Source organism: Vulpes vulpes, chromosome 12 (assembly GCF_048418805.1).
Source record: "Vulpes vulpes isolate BD-2025 chromosome 12, VulVul3, whole genome shotgun sequence".
Taxonomy (NCBI): domain Eukaryota; kingdom Metazoa; phylum Chordata; class Mammalia; order Carnivora; family Canidae; genus Vulpes; species Vulpes vulpes.
In genome coordinates this window covers 78,512,171-78,532,732 of record NC_132791.1, presented here as the reverse complement: position 1 = coordinate 78,532,732, position 20,562 = coordinate 78,512,171, and the positions used below count along the sequence as shown (strand labels likewise).

The following is a 20,562-nucleotide window of genomic DNA, read 5'->3' as shown; positions in this document are numbered from 1 at the left end:
CAGTTGGGTGCTCTGCTCAGCAGGGAACCTGCTTCTTCAACTCTGCCCCTCCCCCTGCTGATGTTCTCTCCCTCTCTAGCTCTCCTCTTTCTGTCAAATAAATAAATAAGGGACGCCTGGGTGGCTCAGTGGGATGGAGTCCTGCGTCAGGCTCCTGCAGGGAGTCTGCTTCTCCCTGTGTCTCTGCCTCTCTCTCTCTCTGTCTCTCATGAATAAATAGATAAAAATCTTTGAAAAAAAAAACCAGATAAAATCTTTTTTAAAGAATTTAAAAAGAGAAATAAAATTCATTTTGAGGCCCTTATTCTAGCTACACTGCTTAAATTGAATAGATAGATGTTTACTAGGATTCCTTGCTTGTTTTGAAATTCAGGAAAAGAATATGCAGCTAGATAATGTAATTCTACCAAGGTTATTTGGGAAAGGAACAGAGCTAAAAATCCAACACTGTATCTTTATCTACCTGTATATTATTTCTTTAAGAAGCTTTGCTCTGAAATTCAAACACCTATTGTTAAAAGACTGAAAAATGATGCAAAAATAGAGGTTATTTTGGTCCAACCCTTTTTACTGCTTAATAGAAGTAAATAAAATAGGGATGCCTGGGTGGCTCAGTGGTTGAATGTCTGCCTTTGACCCAGGGCGTGATCCCGGAGTTCCAGAATCGAGTCCTGCATCGGGCTCCCTGCATGGAGAGCCTGCTTCTCCCTCTGCCAGTGTCTCTGCCTCTGTGTGTGTGTGTGTGTCTGTCTAATGAATAAATAAATAAAAATTTTTAAAAAAGGAAAGAAAATAATCTCTTGCTATTGAATTCACATGGATAGTCTCTAAAAATACAGATTTAAAAAAAACAAATAGAGCAAGAACCTACTAATTACTCCAGGCCTACTAAAGCAAAACTCCTTCCCCTGTGGTATTAAATATAATTTTCTGGAATTATATGCCTTTAGGATTGTGATTATATTCACCATTGTTGTTTTGTTGTTATAACAATACTGCAAAAAAAATATGCATTGTATTATGGTTTGACAGTATAAATCAGAACTAGCTTTTGTCACATCAAAATAATTCTATTTTCAGTGCCAAGTTATTCTGAAGACAGAAAATATTTCCTGAAAAGAAAACTTATTTCAAGAGTAATAATACCTGGGGCACTTGGGGGGCTCAGAGGTTGAGCATCTGCCTTTGGCTCAGGTCATGATCCGAGTCCTGGGGATCAAGTCCCACATCAGGCTCCCTGCAGAGAACCTGCTCCTCCCTCTGCCACTGTCTCTGCCTCTGTGTCTCTCTCACAAATAAATGAATAAAAAAAAAAAAAAAAGAGTAATAATACCTAACTTTTATTGAATGTTACTGTATACCAGGCACTGAGCAAAGTACTTCTATATGTATGACTTTATTTAATTCCTATTATAACTCTTACTTTACAGATAAAGAAACTGAGGCTTGGAGGGATTAAGGAATTTGCCAAGTGTGACACAACCACAAAGTAGCAAAACCATGACCAAACCCAAGCCACGTGACCTGGCAATCTATATCAACTGCCCCCCAACATGAAAGAGTCAGGTCTGGTTCTACATTTATTTAAAGAGAATACATGTTTTCTGCTTGGCTAGAAAAAAAATTAAGTCAAGAAAAATTAATAGCAAATCCATTCTTTTGCATTAAGAAGTTACTGAAGCCCTCTTTTGACTATTTTTAATATGTAAAGATTTTGACTTATTTTTGTTTTTCTGAAAGATCGTTAAGTCCCCGCATTGGCATTATACATGGCAAGCTTACTATGATTCTAAAAAGTCTTCATATATGTTCACATTTCTCTTTTTCAAAGTTCAGAGGAATTCAGCTTTCTCTGACTCTGAAGTCTGTGACAGAATCGTTATGTGCACGTTTCCTCATTTATATGAAAGATGATGTAAAATAATAAACGAAAAATAAAAAATTCTATTTGCCTTAACTTCAGTGGTTTCCAGGATTGCAGTCTTCTTGTTATAAACAGTCTGGGGTGTTCACACAGTGAACATGCATTTCAGGAATAAAGGAATAAATATTAACGTTCACCTCAGAAATTCTTGTTTTTTTGAGGAAGGCTGTCTCCAATTTGCTTTTTCTATTATCCAAAGCATCATTCAACTTTTCCATTTAAGCCCCGTTTAAGCCACTAACATTTAACCCACAAACCAACATGCGGAGGTGAAGAAAGCAGCATGAAAATGGACATGAGTATGAACATCCTATTCTCTCCTCTCTACAAATAATCAAGAGGAAGAATGACGGAGAGAAGGATGGCCCTCCTGATGCCAGGCTGATGCTCTCGGTTATTGCTATCTTGACTCATGTGCCTTCCGTGGAGCAAGTGCAAAGGGAAAGAGAGAAAAGCCATGAAGAGGTTCAAGCTTCCGATGAACGGTAAGGGGCCGAAGCAACGCACGCAGCAGGCGACAGCACACACCGGTACGTATCACCAAGTTCACAGAGAGCGACTCCACGGGTCCCAGCGACGCCATCGGCAGCCTGGGAACAGATGCGAGGCTTCCCGACTCCACCCTGCTCCGGGACAGCCCAACGGCCCCGCCGAGGATGCCGCCCCCGAGCGGTGCCCCGGGCCGCAGAAGCGCGTCCCCCGAGCTCGGCGCCGGCCTCGGCCGCTCCCGCGTCAGCCGGCAGCCCCGCCCCGCAGCACCCGAGCCGCACCTGCCCGCCACCTGCCCCCGCGCCCCGCCCCGCCCCGCAGCACCCGAGCCGCACCTGCCCGCCACCTGCCCCCGTGCCCCCCGCCCCGCGCCTCGCCCCGCAGCACCCGAGCCGCACCTGCCCGCCACCTGCCCCCGGGCGTCGCCACGGGCCGGCGGCGCGCGGCCACACTCGCAGGCGCTCACGCGCGCTCGCACACGCGCGCTCCAGGGGGGCCGCCCCGCCCAGGAAGCCGTCGCCTCCTCTCCGCACCCCAGAGCCCGGAGAAGCCACTCGGCTCCGAACCCCGGCCCGCGCAGACAACTGCGGCGCCTTACCTCCGGCCCCGAGCCCGAGCCCGGCCGCCCCGCCTGCGCCGAGCACAGCGGGGGCCCGCGGGGGTCTGAGAACCGCACAGCCCGGGGGACCCCGGGCGGCCCCGCAGCAGCGCCCGCGGGAGCGGGGGAGCGCGCGCCCGTCCTGCAGCGCCTTCCCTTCGCGTTACCACGGCGACGCGCGCGCACGCGTCCCCAGCGAGGGGCGGGCCGCGCGCTCTGCCCCCTCCCTGCACGGCCCCCGGCGCCGCTCCCTGCCCAGCTCAAGGCTCCCCGCGCGGTGGAAGAGGTGGGTCCCCGGGCGGCCGGCTCCCAGCCGCGGGGGACCTAGCAGAAGGCCTTCGGGAGGGCAGGCGTCCTGGATGCTCACCCCATTTCCCTCTCCAGGTCCTTTCCTGTCTCCATGATCCCAGACGGCCTGCGACAGGAGCCTCTTTCTAATGCCCAGAAGAGGGTGGTTCAAGGAAGCTATGAGCGCACCACCCAAGTTAAAGAAGATCCTTTGCGAATGTGTCTGCGGAACGAAGACACCCCCATGCACAGGTCCACTCCCCCCGGGAGCTCTCTGGGCCCTGCTATGTCATGAGCACGTGCTACTTTCTGACTTAGGTTTGCTGGAGCTGGGGTGGGCCCCGTCCATGCGTTCTGAAGTAACTAGGTGCCTCCAGGTATTTAGTTTACGTTTCCATCTACGGGAAGATGATGATCTGAACCACAGAAAACTCACAAGAAAGGCTTTATTGCATTTATTGTGGTTTTTAAAAATATATTTATTTATTTATTTATTTATTTATTATTTATTTATATTTGAGACACAGAGAGAGGCAGAGGCAGGCAGAGGGAGAAGCAGGCTCCCTATGGGGAGCCCCAATGCAGGACTCCATCCCAGGACCCCAGGATCAGGACCTGAGCCAAAGACAAACACTCAACCACTGAGCTACCCAGGCATCCCCGTTTATTGTTTTCTTACTATAAAAATACTCAAGCATCTAGGTATGGTAACACAGGGCAGAAAAGGAAGCCAGGGCATTCCTCGAGCATTCTTAGCACTTTCCCGTGCCTAGGAAATACACAGCATTGGGTCACAGAAACCCCATGAGCAGGCCCCTCCCTATTAGGCTTCTCCATGGCAGGGGACAGGCCTTGGAGGAGTTACATGACCTGCTAAACAGTTTCCTTAATTATAAGATGGAGATAATAGCACTCATATAGGATGATTGTGGGAATTAAATGATAACACTGAAAGAAAAACCTGTCCAGGGCTGAAAGAATGGAAATCAAGTTGAACTAAAAAGAGAAACGCAACCCTGCCATTTGATGAGGCTGAGAAGACACGGAGAAAATCAGAAGTTAATAGGAAATACTGTTTCTCCCAAAGTCATGCTTTAGGAGAAACTTCTCCAGATATTGGAAGAACCTTAAGAAACCCACCTCCTAAACTCAGGCCATAAAATGATGCAAGAATCCTCTCTGTAAATGACTATTGCTTTCTTGCTGTAGAGGCCCCTTTGCTTTGTGATTCCCATCCAGTTTGGTGATGCCCAGATGCTACTCTCTTCTGCTCATGACAAAACCCAATCCCTAATTAACCCCTTTCTTTTCCAGTCTGCCTTGGAAACAGTAACCAATATGGACCAATTTCTGATCCCAAGAACCCCACAGAATCCTTCAAAAAACTTACAAAAGGCACTTCTCTTTCTCCTCTTACCTGGCATTCTGTAATACGTTCAGAGTGCCCTCTCACTGCACTAACAAATCTGATGCAAACAGGCTTGTTCCCAAAGGTCTTTGACATACACAGGCTTAGCCCAGAATGTTAAACTTTTAACACCTTTTTAACTCAGTGCAATTACAATGAACACCTATTTTGAAACATACATAATGAATTTAGAATCTATTTTGGTACTTCATGAAAATGTTAGTCTGCCTCCCTAGGACGCTAGTTAGGACACTATCCTTCACTTTTCATCACCATTTATTTATTTTTTTTTTTTTATTTATGATAGAGAGAGAGAGGCAGAGACATAGGCAGAGGGAGAAGCAGGCTCCATGCACCGGGAGCCTGATGTGGGATTCGATCCCGGGTCTCCAGGATCGCGCCCTGGGCCAAAGGCAGGCGCCAAACCGCTGCGCCACCCAGGGATCCCCTTTTCCTCACCATTTAATGGGCATTTATTGAGCTCTTGCTATATGCCAGAAACTATAAGTATTAAAGGTAAAATTATGTATTCTTAGTATAGCTCTTCTGACTTCATCTGCTCTTGTTTATGTGCTGTTGTTTGGGACATTTGTTTTACCAGTGTACAAGAAAGACCAGAATTGCCCTATTTTGAAGATGGGAGAAACAGGTCTAGCAAGCTTCAAGTATATTCTATATCAGTGGCAAAGATGGTGTTTAGCCTACTGAAATAAATACGAGATTCTGAGTTGGCATTTCCTTAAGGGAAGTAAGGTACTCAGAGCTACTATGCTGGAAAAATTTGAGATCCAAAGTAAAAAAAATTCAAGATATCACAAATTATTAGGTTCCTAATTCTTGCATTGGTTGGGAATGGTTTAGGGGCACCTGGGTAGTCCCACTCTTGTTGATCTCAGCTCAGGTCTCAATCTCAGGGTTGGGAGTTCAAGCTACTCATGGGGCTCCACACCCAGCATGGAGCCAACTTAAAAAAAATATAATTAACTTTGTGGGGTGCCTGGCTGGATCAGTCAGTCTCAGGATTGTGAGATCAAGCCCCATATTGGGTGTAGAGATTATTTAAAAATAGTTTTTTTTAAAACGTGACTAATTGTTCCTGTTCACATCAGTTAAAACTGATTTCTTAGATTTTGTCACTATAAACAGTAAATGGAAAACTTCACCTGAATGCAGTCATATAAATGACGCTCCTTTCAAGGTTTTCAAACAATTTAATTCTTTATTTAATCTAATACACATTACTATAGATTTTATTTTTATAATTAGCCTTTCACTCATCTAAATTTTTCTGTTGTGTGACATAAGGTATGGTTCTTGCAACAATTGTTCTTCCACATGAATAAGCAATTTATGCCAAAAATATACTTTTTCCTATGTAAATGAGCTGTTGCCTCCATAATGTAGGCTAAATATTAGCATTCTCATTTGAAATGATTAAATAAGTAACATATAAATCTCCTTTCCATTGTCACTACAAAGGAAATATATATAAGTTTGACTTGTCTTTTTTTAGGTGTTTAGTTGTTAATTTTGACACCTCTGATGAAAATGAGGCTCTGTGACTTCTCATTCTAATTATTCCCACTGGCTTTCCTTTTTTTATACTGAGGACATCAATGTGTGCTTGGTAGTTCTGTGGGATGAGAAGCTTCAGAGAAGCTGTTTTTTTCCACACAAAGGTGAGTAGCAGCAGTGGAACCACAAACAGAAAGCAGGTTAAAAAAAAAACTCCAATCCCATCATGGGCACAAAAGCATACTAAACAAACCATAAACAAGTAAAATTATTTATTTAAAGTACATTTCTTTTAAGGGGGAAAAAGTTTCTTTAAAGCACATTTAAAAGTGCTCCTTATCCCTCTCCTGTGAAAATAATTCAATTTTATAAGAAGTAAAATTAAAAAGCTATTCCTCTTTAAACATTTATTTCTCCCTTAGGAAAGAAGCCCAACGCAGCTATATCACCAACTTTATATCAAGCCCAATTTGCCTCTGTTGGCAACATGAACAGTGACATGTTGACAAACATGAATTTTAAAAAAATAAGGAATTTCAAATCATAAGATTTCATTTATAGCTTACCAATTATGCACCGTTAGCTGACAAAAATAAAGTCTGAATAGGACAGTTGTCATCTACTTAAATGCATATAATCATGGCTTTTTCATTTAAGATTATCCATATTTGTAAAATATAACTAGAAGATCTATCCCCCACAAACAATAACCTCTTATTTTTATTTTTAAAGACTTACTTAAAATAGAAACTATTCGGAAAAAAAAAGAAAAAAAAAAAACTATTTGGTACCTGATTTTAAAAATAAAACATAAAGACTAGCATTTCTGTGGCCCTGCTTGAGAACCAGCTGGTGGCTCTGATGATCTTGGTGGCCTTTTATGAAGAAGTCTCATATTCTGAACAGCAATTATCCTTTCGTTTCAATGAACATCAATATTTAGTTCTGAAATTTGAGGTCACAATCACAAAATAAAATCACAGTACTGTTTTCTTTTTTTACAATGATGTAGTATATTAATTCCTCCATAATAAACCTACCTTTCCAGACAGGTAGAAATTATATTTGCAAAAATCCAGAATAAAATTTACTTGGAAGACATACAACTCTTATCTGAAAAGCATTTCACAAGATTACATCTAAGTTGCACAGAAGCCCCCAGTGATCACTAGGAAATCTACCGCAGTCCAGTTTTTCCAACCCAAGGAGGTCCAAACTTTGGGGAACAATATGGCCACTTTCTGCTGCTGTCCTGAAAAATATTCGATCAAAACGAAGTTTACAAGTAGCAGATATTCCAAGATTAGAGTTCATTTGTGTATCCCATGTATACTGGCAATGCTTAGGTTTGCCTAAGAACTCCCAGACATCCAAAATGTTGCTGGGTAAACCACCACATTTGGTGACCTGAAAAGAAAAAGAAAACTCTTTAAGATTCAGCCCTTTTGCTCCTGAACTAAAAAAGGTTTCACTATTACATCTAAGTGCAACATCTCAAATCAGAATATCACAAATTAATGCACCAATGCAAGATGATGTATTAATATTGAATATATTATAGATAGCACCTTGCTGTACAGTACTAAGTAGGTAATATGAAAATAACTAGATAGCCAGAGAGGTCTGGAATTTGCCCTTTCTATTCTGTCATAGATTCCTTACTCTGGGTAGCAGATAAAACTTAGAAGGCTGAAAACCCACAGCCTCTGTTATTGCTATTAGTTTTTGAAAAACGTACACAAGTGAAAAGTAGGCAAAATTCTTGGTCTATAAATGTAGACATATACCATTTATTATGATCCCCCAATAAGGTCAACTGCCTTCACAGTTTCATTTGAAATTTACTATCAAATCTTCCTTCTCCCTCTTCACAGTCCAGGATTTTAAAAACATTTTATTGTGCTAAATACAGGCATACCTCCTTTTATTGCACTTCAGACATTGGTTTTTTTACAAGTTGGTTTATGGCAATGCTGCATTGAGCAAGTCTGTTATGTTAGTACAGTTCTTCCAACAGCATTTGCTCACCTCGTGTCACATTTTGGTAATCCTTACATTTCAAACTTTATTATTATTTGGTTGCAGTGATCTGTGATCAGGATCTTTGATGTTATTACTGTAATTGTTTTAGGGCACCATGAACTCTGCCCATTTAAGAGAGTGAACTTATTAAACGTGTGTTCTGACTACTCCTTGGACCGGCCTTTCCCTCTTCCTTCTACTTAGGTCTCCCCATTCCCTGAGACACAATATTGAAATTAGGCTAATTAATCATCCTACAATGGGCTCTAAGTCTTCAAGTGAAAGGAAGAATCACTTGTCTCCCACTTTAAATCAAAGGCTAGAAATGACTAAGCTTAGAGAAGGATGTGTATCTCAAGCCAAGGTAGGCCAAATGGTAGGCTTCTTGCCCTAAGCAAGTTAGCCAAACTGTGAATGCAAAGAAAAGTTCTTGAAGGAAGTGAAAAGTGCCAGTTTGAGTGGCCTAGATAGATCACACCAGCCACAACATTCCCTTAGGCCAAAGCCTCATCCAGAACAAGGCCCTAACTCAATTCTAAGAAGGCTGAGAGGGGTGAGGAAGCTGCAAAAGAAAAAGCTTAAAACCGGCAGAGATTGAAGGAAAGAAGCCATCTCCATAAGGTAAAAGCGCAAGGTAAAGCAGCAGGTGCTGATGTAGAAGCTGCAGCAAGTTATCTGGAAGATCTAGCTGAGATAGTTCACAAAGGTGGCTGCATTAAAAAACAGATTTTCAATGCGAATCAAACAGCCTTCTACTGGAAGATGCCATCTAAGATTTCTATAGCTAGAGATGTCAGTGCCTGGCTTTAGAGCTTCAAAGCTCTAAAGCTCTCTTGTTAGGGGTTAATATAGCTGTTAACTTGTGAAGCCAATGCTTATTCATCCTTCCAAAAATCCTAGGGCCCATAAGAATAATGCTAAATCTGTATGGAATTGTTGAATCACTGTATTATACAACTGAAACTTAACACTGTACATCACTACACTGGAATTAAAATAAAAAAACTTAAGAATAAAAAAGAATTACAGGGACGCCTGGGTGGCTCAGCGGTTGAGCGCCTGCCTCAGCCCAGGGCATGATCCTGGAGTCCCAGGATCGAGTCCCACATCAGGCTCCTTGCATGGAGCCTGCTTCTCCCTCTGCCTGTGTCTCTGCCTCTCTTTCTGTGTCTCTCATAAATAAATAAATAAAATCTTAAAAAATAAAATAAAAAAAGAATTACAATGAATCTACTCTATGTTCTACACATGGAAAATCAAAGCCCAGATGATGGCACATCTGCTCACAACATGGTTGACTGAACATTTAGGACCACTGTTGAGACCCCCTACTACTCAGAAAAGAAACAAACAAAACTCCTTTCAAAATGTTATTGCTCATTGACAATGCACCTGGTCACCCAAGAGCTGGTGCAGGTGGAGAATGAAATTAATGTTGTCTTCGTGCCTGCTGACATAGCATCCATTCTGTAGCCCATGGAGTAAGAAGTCATTTCCACATTCAAGTCTTATGATTTAATAAGTACATTTCATAATACTAGAGCTGCAATAGTGATTTCTCTGATAGATCTAAGCAAAATCAATTGAAAGTCTTCTGGAAGGAATTTGACATTCTAGATGCCATTCAGAACATTCATGATTCATGGGAAAAGGTCCCTCTACTAGCAAAAAAGATTATGACTGGCTGAAAACTCAGACGATGGTTAGCATTTTTAGCAATAAAGCTGTTGTTTTTTTAAAAGATTTTTAATTTATTCATTTGAGAGAGAGAGACAGAGCACAAGCAGGGGAGAGGCAGAGGGAGAAGCAGACTCCTTGCTGAGCTGGGAGCCTGACTGAGGGCTCAGATCCCAGGACCTACAGGTTATGACCTGAACTGAAAGCAGATGCTTAACCAAGTGAGCCACCCAGGTGCCCTTATGTTAAAGTATTTTTTAATTAAGACGTATACATTGTTTTTTTGGATATAATGCCAGTGCATGCTTAATAGACTCCAGCAGTATAAACATAATTTTATATCCAACAGGAAACAAAAAAATTTGTTTGACTTGCTTTATTACGATATCTATTATGGAACTGGAACTGAACCCACAATACTTCTGTATGCCTGTACACATACCATAATACTTACCACATTTATGTGTAGTTTTATGACACTAAGTACATCCACATAACTGTGCAACCATTACCACCATCCCATCTGTAGAACCTTTTCATTTTCCCATACTGAAATTCTGTACCAAACAAATCCTAACCACCCATTCCATCCTCCCCCAGCCGCTGGTAACCGCAACAATATCTGTATGAATATCTGTATGAATCTGACTACTTTAGGAAACTCATAGGAGGACTTGTAAAATATCTGTCCTTTTGTAACTGGTTTATTTCACTTAGTGTAACGTTCAGGGTTCATCCATATTATATCACACTGTACTTCCTTTCTTTTTAAAGCTGAATGATATTCCATTACATGTATACACATTTTGTTTATCCATTCATCTGTCAACGGTCACTTTGGTTGCTTCCATGTTTTAGCTATTGTGAATAATGCTATGAACTACAGGTGTACAGATACCTCTTCAAGACCCTGTTTTTCTTTGTTTGGGGTATACACCCAGAAGTGGAATTGTTGGGCCGTATGGAACATATGGAAATTATTTTAAGTTTTAGAGAATCACCACACCATTTTCCATGGCACCTATACTATTTGATATTCCCATCAGCACTGCATAAGGGTTCTTATCCAAATCCTTACCAACACTTATTTTCTGGTTTTTTGATAATACTCATGCTAATGGATATAACAGAGGTAAAGTAATACTTAATGATGGCTTTGATTTATACTTCTCTAATGACTATTGACACCAAGCATCTTCTCTCATACTTATTGGCCATTTGTTTATCTTCTTTGGAAAAATGCCTATTTAAGTCTTTTGCTCTTTTTAAAATCAGGTTCCTTATTGTAGAAATTCTTCATATAACATCAATATTATATTAATTATATTATCATTCACCTGTCATCTATAGGATTTGCAAATATTTTTTTCATTCCATGGGCTACCTTTTTATTCTGTGATCATGTCCCTTGATGCACAAAAGGTTTTCATTGTGATAAAGTTTATCTTATCTTTTTTACTTTTGTTGTCTGTGCTTTTAATGTCAGAAATTTGGCAAGAAATCATTGCCAGATCCAACGTCATGAAGCTTTTCCTCCTTGTTTTCGTCTAAGAGTTTTATAGTTTTTTTTAACTCTTACTTGTAGGTCATTGATTCCTTTTGAATAAACTTTTGTGTAGGGTATAAAGTAAGGATACAATTTTGGGTTTTTTTGGCATGTGGATATCAAGTTTTCCCAATGCCATTTGTTGCAAAACAGGATTTTTCTTGTAAGCAGATCAGTTAGGCAACCAAGTACCACAAAACACTACCATAAAGTCACTGATTTGTAAACAGTACAAATAGTCTGACTTTTTAAAAAAGTAATCTGTGTATAAGGACACAAATCACAAAGAGAAGCAGAGCTCTATTTTATTTAGGATATTGCCTTCACTTCAGAAGTCCTGATAGGCTTTTGTTTCTCATTTCATTTCTTCCTCTACTCCTGCAGCTTATAGCAGTGAAACAAACATTTCGATTCACTTCTAATCTGATATGAGTTCAGCCAGATTGGGGGAAAAGGCAAGGCCAGCTTCCACTTAATATGATCTAAGTCTACAGAGGTCCTGAAAAATCCCAACATCTCTCAAATGAATTACGGGGAAAGAGACTGTTTCAGTCCTGGAGATGGTAGTACCAGGAAAAGGGGGTAAAAAAAAAGTTGAAAAAAGAAAACTTAGAAGAGAAGTAGGGACAACTGTGACGGGCAAATCTTTCGTCTGTTCTTACCTTGCAACTCAAGATACTGCAAATAAATTTAAATTTTTTCTAAACTCTTTGTTTTCTCTGTACTCCTCTTCTTAATCAACAAATATTGTTTGGCGTTGTCTGTGTCAGGTGCAATATTTGTCTTCCCCCAATATTTCTGTCTTCCTCCTCCTGCTTCCGCTTCCCCAGTGCCAGGCACAGACCAAAGGACAGTATTTACCATTAAGGTCGCTTACACATTATAATAGCTTTGGTCAAAAGAAAGTTAGTTTCCACAGCAATAATCTGCCCACAAGCACAGAAATGACTTTGCCACTCACTTCATGATCCCTTAAATTTGTATCTCCTGCAAATATAACTGTAGCTGACTCTGGAGCCTCTTGCATTTTCTTTAGAACCATTTTTAACTGATTCATTCGTTCCTTGGCATGCCCTCTGGTGCTCTCCAAATGAGAAGTCATAAGGCAAAGTTCATTTCCTGATATACTTGCCTGCAACAGGACAGATAATTATAGTTATTAACATTCACTGACCACTAAGGTTGACAATTGATAACAGAATCAACTAATTATTTAATTGGTTGGTATATATTTAACAAAACAAAACTATATTACTCAGCACTGTGCTCACATTTCTAGGTCAATGTGTAATGTGCTAATCCTGCTCCCAAAGAAAACTACTTAGCAAGCACCCACTAATACATCAAGACCTACCTCAAACATCACCTCCACTCTAAGGCCTTCCGCAGTATCCTCAGACAATCAGTGGCTCCCTCCTCTATATTCCTATAGCGTACTGGAAAGACTATTTTTAAAGTTCCCTACACTGAATTACGGCATAATTATTTCTCTCCTACACAGTCACGAGTCATTTGAAAGCAGAGATGGTTCTTTTATTTTCTGTTATTACCAAGGGCCTGGCACATAGGTACTCAAAAAAGGTCAATTAAATGAATGAATGAGAATCATTTATCATTTGGAGTTAAGATACAAACAATGCAGGATCTGTTTATTATTTAAACAAATTGCCTGCAGAATCAATACAAATTCTTTCACATTGGGCATTCATGACCTTCTATAATCTGGATCCAACCTACTTTACCAACTTCTTTTTACCCTTTTACATGCCCTCTACCCAAATGAACAGAATGCTCCTTTATACTTAAATATATCCTTTCTCATTTATATACATATATACACACATAAATACACACACACACACACACACACACCACACACACACACATACCCTGCAATACTGCAAAAGTTTGTTATGGTGGTTCTGCCATGGTGGTTCTGCCACCTGGACTGTTTTGTTTTTTTTTTTTAACCTGGACTGTTCTTAATGCTTACATCTTACGTATTTTTCAGTGCTTAATGCAAATACAAATTCTCTCATGAAACTTCCACTGAACACCTAGCTAATAAGAAAAGGCGTAACTGTGTATGGCAACAGCTAACTGGACTTACTGTGATGATCATTTAGCAACATATACAAACATCCAATCATTGCACTGTATTCCTAAAAGTATATACTGTTGTGTCAATTATACCTCAATTAAAAAAAAAAAAAACAAAAACCAATCTAGCTAAAAGTTATCTCTAAACTTCCATTGCACATCATTATACTTCCTCCAGTGGCATTTATGCCTTTCCTTTATTTTAGTTATTTTATACTACAATCTCTCCCTTGTTACTCTATAAACTATGACAGTAAGATCTTTTGATTCATTCTTATAAGTCTCACAGAGTATAACACAGTACCTACCATATACAATGCATTTAGGTAAGAAAAAAAACACTTTAGGAAGCAAATGTTAACTGTTAGTAAATTCTTAAACATTCTTAGGAAAATACCTAATCAGGATTTTACGTTTACAAATTTGTATTTGAAATTTGTGTAAAAGCTTAATTTACAATGTTCTTTACGACTATTTAAAAGAAATGGAGAAGAGACAAAATTTTCTCTAACAGCAATTAAAAAAAAAAAAAAAGATACCACAATGAAACTGTAAGAAACAACTCATTCTTAAAAAAAAAAAAAAAAAAGTCAAATTTTAAAAATTACTTACATACACACACAAAAGGTTTCTCATCATTTTTGTATTTGGAAAAGGGATAATCTCTTGGCTTTTAAATTTCACTCTCGATTTCTTCAACATTATAGCTGTGAAATATCCCTCTTCATGACCTTCAAATGTTTGTGGAAAAGAATTTAGGCTGAGAAGTCAAGAGTATTTGCCGTTTATCACAAGTTCCCCTATTGAAGGTTTTATAACAGGTACAGATACTTAGATGGATCTGAATCTTCCAAGTAAACTATTATTTCAAAATAGGTGAAGATGGCTGAGTCCCTATATTTATCTGCCCCTTCCCAAAATGTAGCTGTATGTATCAAAGGAATATAAAAATAAAAAAGAATTTACATAAGTGCCAAAAACAGTTAATGATGCCAGTATTGAATAAGAAAATTTGAGAAATTTCTGACAGATTAGATGAGACATAACACTGAGCCAAATTAACCTGCATTTACTTCTCATTGTGCAAGAAACACAGAAAAATTACAATAAATGAATAAAAAATTTAGAAAAGTATAAAAGGAGAAGAAAAAAGAACAGAAGTAGATGGACAGTGAATAAAAGTTTCCAACTGTTTTCCAGAGAACAAAGTAGCTGAAGAAGTGGAAAGTGGTTTATCAGAGCAGAAGGGAGAAACAAGGGAAGGAAAGGGAGGGAGGGCCAAGGAGGCTGGCTGGCAGGCTAGGAAACTGGCAGTGTGTACAAAGGTGGGGGAGCAGGAGGGGGACAGAGGAGGGGGAAAGGAGAGATGGAAAGTTTTCCAGAACTGAACGTCACAATCCTCCAGTTTGAAAGTTCCTACCATGTGTTCAGCACAATAAATGAAAAACAAACAAACAACAACAAAAACAAACCAAACAAATACAAAACTCCCAATGAAAGGAGGAAGTAAATCAAGAAGTAAAAGCATGGGATTCAGAAAACAAGAAAGTTAAAACAGAAGACAGTCAAAAAGAATCCCCAAGAGAATGCAGGAAAGTTGTGTCACAAAGACAGAAAGAGACTGAGAACCCTCTCCTTAGCAACTGTGAATTTAATAATAAATCAAAATTAAAATCACATACTACATAAAAGTGAAAGTCAAAGAGAACATGGGATTTAACCAACTATTATGGAATGTAGCCAGTGTGTGGAACATTAAACGCACTCAGGAAAATCAAAATAGATGTAAAGTCAAATTACTGTTCAAGGCAAAAAGCTAGAAAAAAAACCCAAAATCAGTTAAAAGGAATAAAGACGACTTTTTGAAAAAGTATAGTCAAGATGCAATTATCACATTAAAATTTTTTTTTGGTAAAGTTAATTTATTAAAAAATTTAAGTGTGATAAGTGGAGTCAGTTTTTTTTTATAAAGTTAATTTATTAAAACGACTCCAGATCTCAAATTTTGGCAATTTATATTTTCCTGAAACACCATCCATTTCTAACACTCTTCACATATATTAAGCTGTATGACATATTTCCTACGGTGTTTCTAGTATCCTGTGTCTGATTAGCTTTTCTCAAACTTTTTTTATTTTTCCTTTTCCTTGTGTGTTCTCCTACAGGCTAACCTTGGTTTATCTCTTTCCTTGACTGTTTTTCAAAGACAAAGACAGTAACAGGAAAATCGTTACCTGTAATAATCTCGTAACTACAGGCTCTCTTCTTTAGGTAGCTACAATATGGGGGAATGACTTCCTGTAGAAATACCACATCTGGGCTGTACCTAATTCAAAACATCAATTTATGATAAATACCAGGCATACTATTTCATATGCTGCCATCTAGATTAGCAAAATACCACAACATAAAAGAAACATAAAACCCGCTAATATTCCATGTTTATACTGATCTTTTTTATAAAATGAGAAAGACCTGTGCCATTTAACAAATACTGTAAAGATCAAATTAAATAAGAAAAAACATACATCATAACACTTTAAAGTGAAAAGACTGGAATCAGTGGCAACAGAAATCAGTATATTGAGAGCCTACAAGGGTCCTAGTCTCCATTAGATGCTTTACAAGTTATGAATCCTCGTGAAACAGTTGTCCATGATGAAGAAAATAAGCTGCAGAGAACTGCAGTGGTTCACACAAGGGATTACAGAAGGTCACAGAGCCAGTGTGTAACAGATACAGATCGTTTTGGTAATCTTATTTTCAGGAAGCAATAATTACGAAGTTTTTAGGTAAAACAGTGCTAGAGGCTTCTAACAAAAACTTAAGTGTTCCTTCCCCACCTCTATCCACACTTCTGCTCTCAGAGGCACTCTCCATTCTTTTACATGTCATTCTGAGAGCTAGATTTTGAACTCATATCAGGTTCCAAAGCCCATAACCTTGACCGTTACCCTCTTTGTAGATAGGTAATCATGTTATCATTGAACCTAAGTTAATAATACTTACAAAGTTAAGTAGGAACACACTCCTCGAGCCCTCTCTTGCAGATTGTTTAGATCCAATCCATCAACATTCCAGGTAATGAAAGAGAACATGCTGCCATCTTCTTGCTGAATCCCTTCAGACGTACTGGTTTTAGAACTAACGGAATCAGTTGTCTCTTCATTCGTTAAGTCAACACTGGCAAAATCACAATGAAGCACAGCTCTGCAAATCATCTATGAACTGATTAATTTTAAATTATTTTCTAACTACTTATAGCCTTCATTTTACAAATGAATTTTAAAAGAACCCTAAGAGTATCTCCCTATAGAGGAGAAATCATACAACTAAGGAAAAACAGATTCTTACTGTGTTACCCAAATGTTTGCTCACTTATATAGTTAGAACCAACTCAATATGCCTCAGTGACATGTGTTACTAAAATGATTGTGTAAACTATGATCCAAAATTAGACCATGTAGTATTAAGATGTCCAAATTTGGATTCATTTTAAATAATCTATGAAATGTATGAAATACATGAAATAAGATCTCATGTGAATAACAGCTGCAAATTCTTCATTAGTCCTCTCATTGAAAGATGAAGTCCAAAACCTCTCCCCCTGGATCTGGACCTTAATGACTTGCTTAACCAACAGAATAAGGGTGGAAGGAAAACCTGGGACTTCTGACGCTTGGTCATAAGAAACTTTGCAGCTTTTATCTCAATCTTTTGGAATGTTCTCTCCTGAGATGTCACATAAGAAGTCTGACTACCCTGCTGGAGGCCACATACACAAGATCCAGCGTAGGGTCCTGACACCACCGCACACCGGCCCCACCAAGGCACAGATATTTGAGTGGAGAGACAAACCATTATTAAAAGGTGACTGTTAAGCAGTTATATACCATACGTAAATTTCAGAAATAGATTTTTGTATTTAGAACTTTATATTCATTTCAGGCACACATGATTTAGTATTTGCATACACTGTAAAGTCACCACAAATCTAGTTAACTTATTATTTTAATTTATTTTGAAATAATGTGACTTTCAGTAAAACACTTTCAGTAAAACACGAAAAACAGTAAAAAAAAAAAAAAAAGAAAGAAAAAAGTTAACGTTTCACTTACTAACATTTACTTGCTTGGCTTTTTTTATTCTGAAATGTTTATATGTATTTCCTACAGACAAGGACAGGCTTATATATATAACCAGCATGACTGGATGTCAGAAAATTATCACTGATACATTATATAATTTTAAGATCTATTCAAATTTTGCCAATTGTGCCCGTAATGTCCCAGTTTTTGATTCTACAGTAGGAGACTCCTAATGGTCCAATGTTCTGCCATTAATCAACTACATTTTTTCTGTGGAACTATTTCAGGGAATCTAACTTTTCTGTTCCAATTTCTTTTTTTCTTTTCTTTCTTTTGTTTTTTAAGATTTTATTTTTAAGTAGGTTCTACTACACCCAACATGGAGTTTGAACTTACAACCCCAAGATCAAAAGTTGCATGCTCTAGTAACTGAGTCAGCCAGGCAACCCCAGCACATACTTTTATTTATTTATTTTTTTAAGTAGGTTCCACACTCAGCATGGTAAGGGGTTGAACTCACCACCCTGAGGTCAAGAGCCTCTGTTCCAATTTCCTTGCTGGTAACAATTTAGCAAAACAGAGGAATTTGGAAGGAAACAGAAACATGTCACAGGCAGGTATGGGAACACAGCTAACCCTGAGGAAGAGCAATCAAGGCTTTCTCTCCATCTGACTCAACTTCCCTGGTTCATTCTCCCTCTGCAGAGCAGCACTGTCAGCTTTCTCCCACAAGTACTAGGTTAACACGTTACAGTTCCAGCTCCACAGGGAAGATTCAGACTGAACTCTCTTCAACCTAATCTCCAAGTCCCAGGAGAGAGGATGTGACTGACCAGTTTGAGTTAGGTGAGTATTACAAGGAGGCAGAGCTCTATCACTAGAAATGGGGGGAAATTCTAGGCAGATAGGGAAAGGAGTCTAATGAAACGATCTTCTTACTGGTGCAGCTGAAAAGATCATAGGAAGAAAAGTGTCTTCACTATGAATAGTTAACTCTACAGGCTGCTCATGTATCTGGGAGAACTTTATATACATTTATTGAGAGCTTATTACATGCCAAAATTCATACCAGACTTTGGGAAATTAACAATATACAAAACAGATGTTGATTTCACTAAATTACCCATTTAGTGGGAGTGTGGTGGGAGACAAAATATTAAACAGTAGGTATATTATAAACTAAGTTACTATGACTGGGCTCATGCAGGATGCTAAAAGATTACCTATGAGGGAAAACCCACCCACACTTGAGAGACCAGGGAAAGCTTCTTGGAGATAAGTCATGTCTAAGCTGGCCCTTAAGATAAATACTACTTAGCATGGAAAGAGTGGAAGAAAAGGTTCTAGACAGAGGTAATAAATGATGTGGGGCACAAAGACAAAAGAAAAATTAATTTCCTTACAAACTGCAGCCCACCAACAAGTCCTTAAAACAGAGTGACCATCCTCTAGAATTCCTTTGGAAACTTCCTTGATCTCTAAACCTCTCAAGACACCTCTTGGCAAGCACCTGAGTGGCTCAACCGTAGAGTGACTGTCTTCCGCTCAGGTGTGATCCCGGGATCCTGATATTGAGTCCTGCATCGGGCTCCCTGCATGGAGCCTGCTTCTCCCTCTGCCTGTGTCTCTGCCTCTCTCTCTGTGTCTCTCATGCATAAACAAATAAAACCTTTTTTTTTTTTTAAAGATACATATTGGCAATCATCCCCCTCCCCCCAAGCATATCACCCACCTATATAAGTCATAAATGACTTTCTCCCAACAATAGCCAGTCCCCTCAAGGTCCTGGGAACCTTGCTTCCAAAATTCCTTAAAAACTTAACGCTCTCCGTAAACCCCTCTCAACTTGAAAGTATGTAATGGGCCACTCCTCAGGACCCCCGTGCAGCTCTTCCTGCCCGCGGGTCCTGTCCCTGTGCTTTAATGAAACTACCTTTTTGCACCAAAGATGTCTCAAGAACTCCTTCTTGACCATGGGCTCCAAACCCCAACCATTTCCCGCATCAATAAGTATCTTTACGAAGCATGCCAGACAGGAGAAGACGCCCACGGGAGAAAGCCAAAGTCTGATACCCCCTAACTTCCTGGGTGGGAGAGATGGGCAGCCGACAAGCCGCAGATGTACGGCATCTGGCCGCTGGGAGCAGCACAGCCGGGGGTGGGGAGGCAGCTGTGCACTTGACCGCGAAACGAGCATTCGGGTGGGCCGGCGGGAGAGAGTAAGCGAACGGCGCAGGAAGCCAGGAGCCTTCCAAGTTGCCGGTCCCCAGCCGGCTCTGCCGCCCCCGCCCACGCCCACGCCCAAGCGCTCGCAGCCTCCCTCTGCGCGTCAGTTTTCCGTCCCGGACTGCAGGTTAGAGGGGGGAAGCCCCCGGCCCCGCGCGCGCCCCCCGCCCGCCCCCCGCCCGCCCCCTCACCAGGGCTGCGGCCCCGCCGCGCTCTCCGGGCGGCTCTCCGGGCGGCTCTCCGGGCGGCTCTCCGGGCGGCTCTCCGCGGCGCTCTCCGGGCGGCTCTCCGCGGCGCTCTCCGGCACCGGAGCCTCGAAGTAGGAGTCCAGCGCTCTCTGGAAAACACAGGCAGCGGTGAGACCCGGGCGCCCCCGGGCCGAGGTACGCAGGAGGGCGAGGGCAGCGAAACCTACGTCCATCTCCCAGTCGTTCTCGGACAGGTAGCACTGAGCCACGGCGGCGTCGCACCGCGCCACCGAGGTAAACGCCACACACAGAAGCCGCCGCTTCTTCACCTCGGGCTCGCCCTCCAGGTCGCCGGGCCGCTCCATCCGCTCGCCGCGGGCCCACCACGCCCCTCAGCGGGGCAGGACGGCCCGCGCGCGGCTCTGCGCAGGCGCACCCGCCGCGCCCGCCTCGCCCGCCTCGCCGGAAGCGCGCTCAGCCGGCGGAGGGCGAT

At 40.8% G+C, this 20,562-nt stretch overlaps 2 protein-coding genes across 5 annotated transcripts in view; both read right to left on the bottom strand.

Moving 5' to 3' along the window:
• Nucleotides 1-3,181, bottom strand: part of KIAA0319 (KIAA0319 ortholog) — a 101,382-nt gene extending 98,201 nt beyond the window's left edge. For 2 of the 4 annotated variants that reach the window (XR_003235079.2, XM_025999298.2), the window contains exon 1: nt 3,012-3,181. The gene's annotated coding sequence lies outside the window, so the exon portion shown is untranslated. Of the gene's footprint in view, nt 1-2,811; nt 2,903-3,011 lie in introns of those variants that run through there. The other 2 variants (XR_011995660.1, XM_072729021.1) reach the window with 2 other exon arrangements.
• A 3,298-nt stretch (nt 3,182-6,479) lies between these two features.
• TDP2 (tyrosyl-DNA phosphodiesterase 2) lies at nt 6,480-20,509 on the bottom strand. Its single transcript, XM_072729028.1, has 7 exons — nt 20,297-20,509; nt 20,073-20,218; nt 16,577-16,750; nt 15,802-15,893; nt 14,180-14,298; nt 12,429-12,599; nt 6,480-7,629 (listed from the first exon to the last, which is right to left on the bottom strand). Exons 1-7 carry the CDS (start codon nt 20,432-20,434, stop codon nt 7,348-7,350), a joined length of 1,122 nt encoding a protein of 373 aa, XP_072585129.1. The 5' UTR covers nt 20,435-20,509; the 3' UTR covers nt 6,480-7,347.
• Between the last annotated feature and the right edge of the window lie 53 nt (nt 20,510-20,562).

Bases quoted from the DNA above. Each gene is read 5' to 3' on its own strand.
- TDP2 (XM_072729028.1), bottom strand. From the start codon at position 20,434: ATGGAGCGGCCCGGCGACCTGGAGGGCGAGCCCGAGGTGAAGAAGCGG. The intron at 20,219-20,296 runs GTAGGTTTCGCT...TGTGTTTTCCAG, and splicing joins AGAACGACTGGGAGATGGAC to AGAGCGCTGGACTCCTACTT. The intron at 12,600-14,179 runs GTAAGTAATTTT...GTCCTGTTGCAG, and splicing joins GAAACCTTTTGTGTGTGTAT to GCAAGTATATCAGGAAATGA.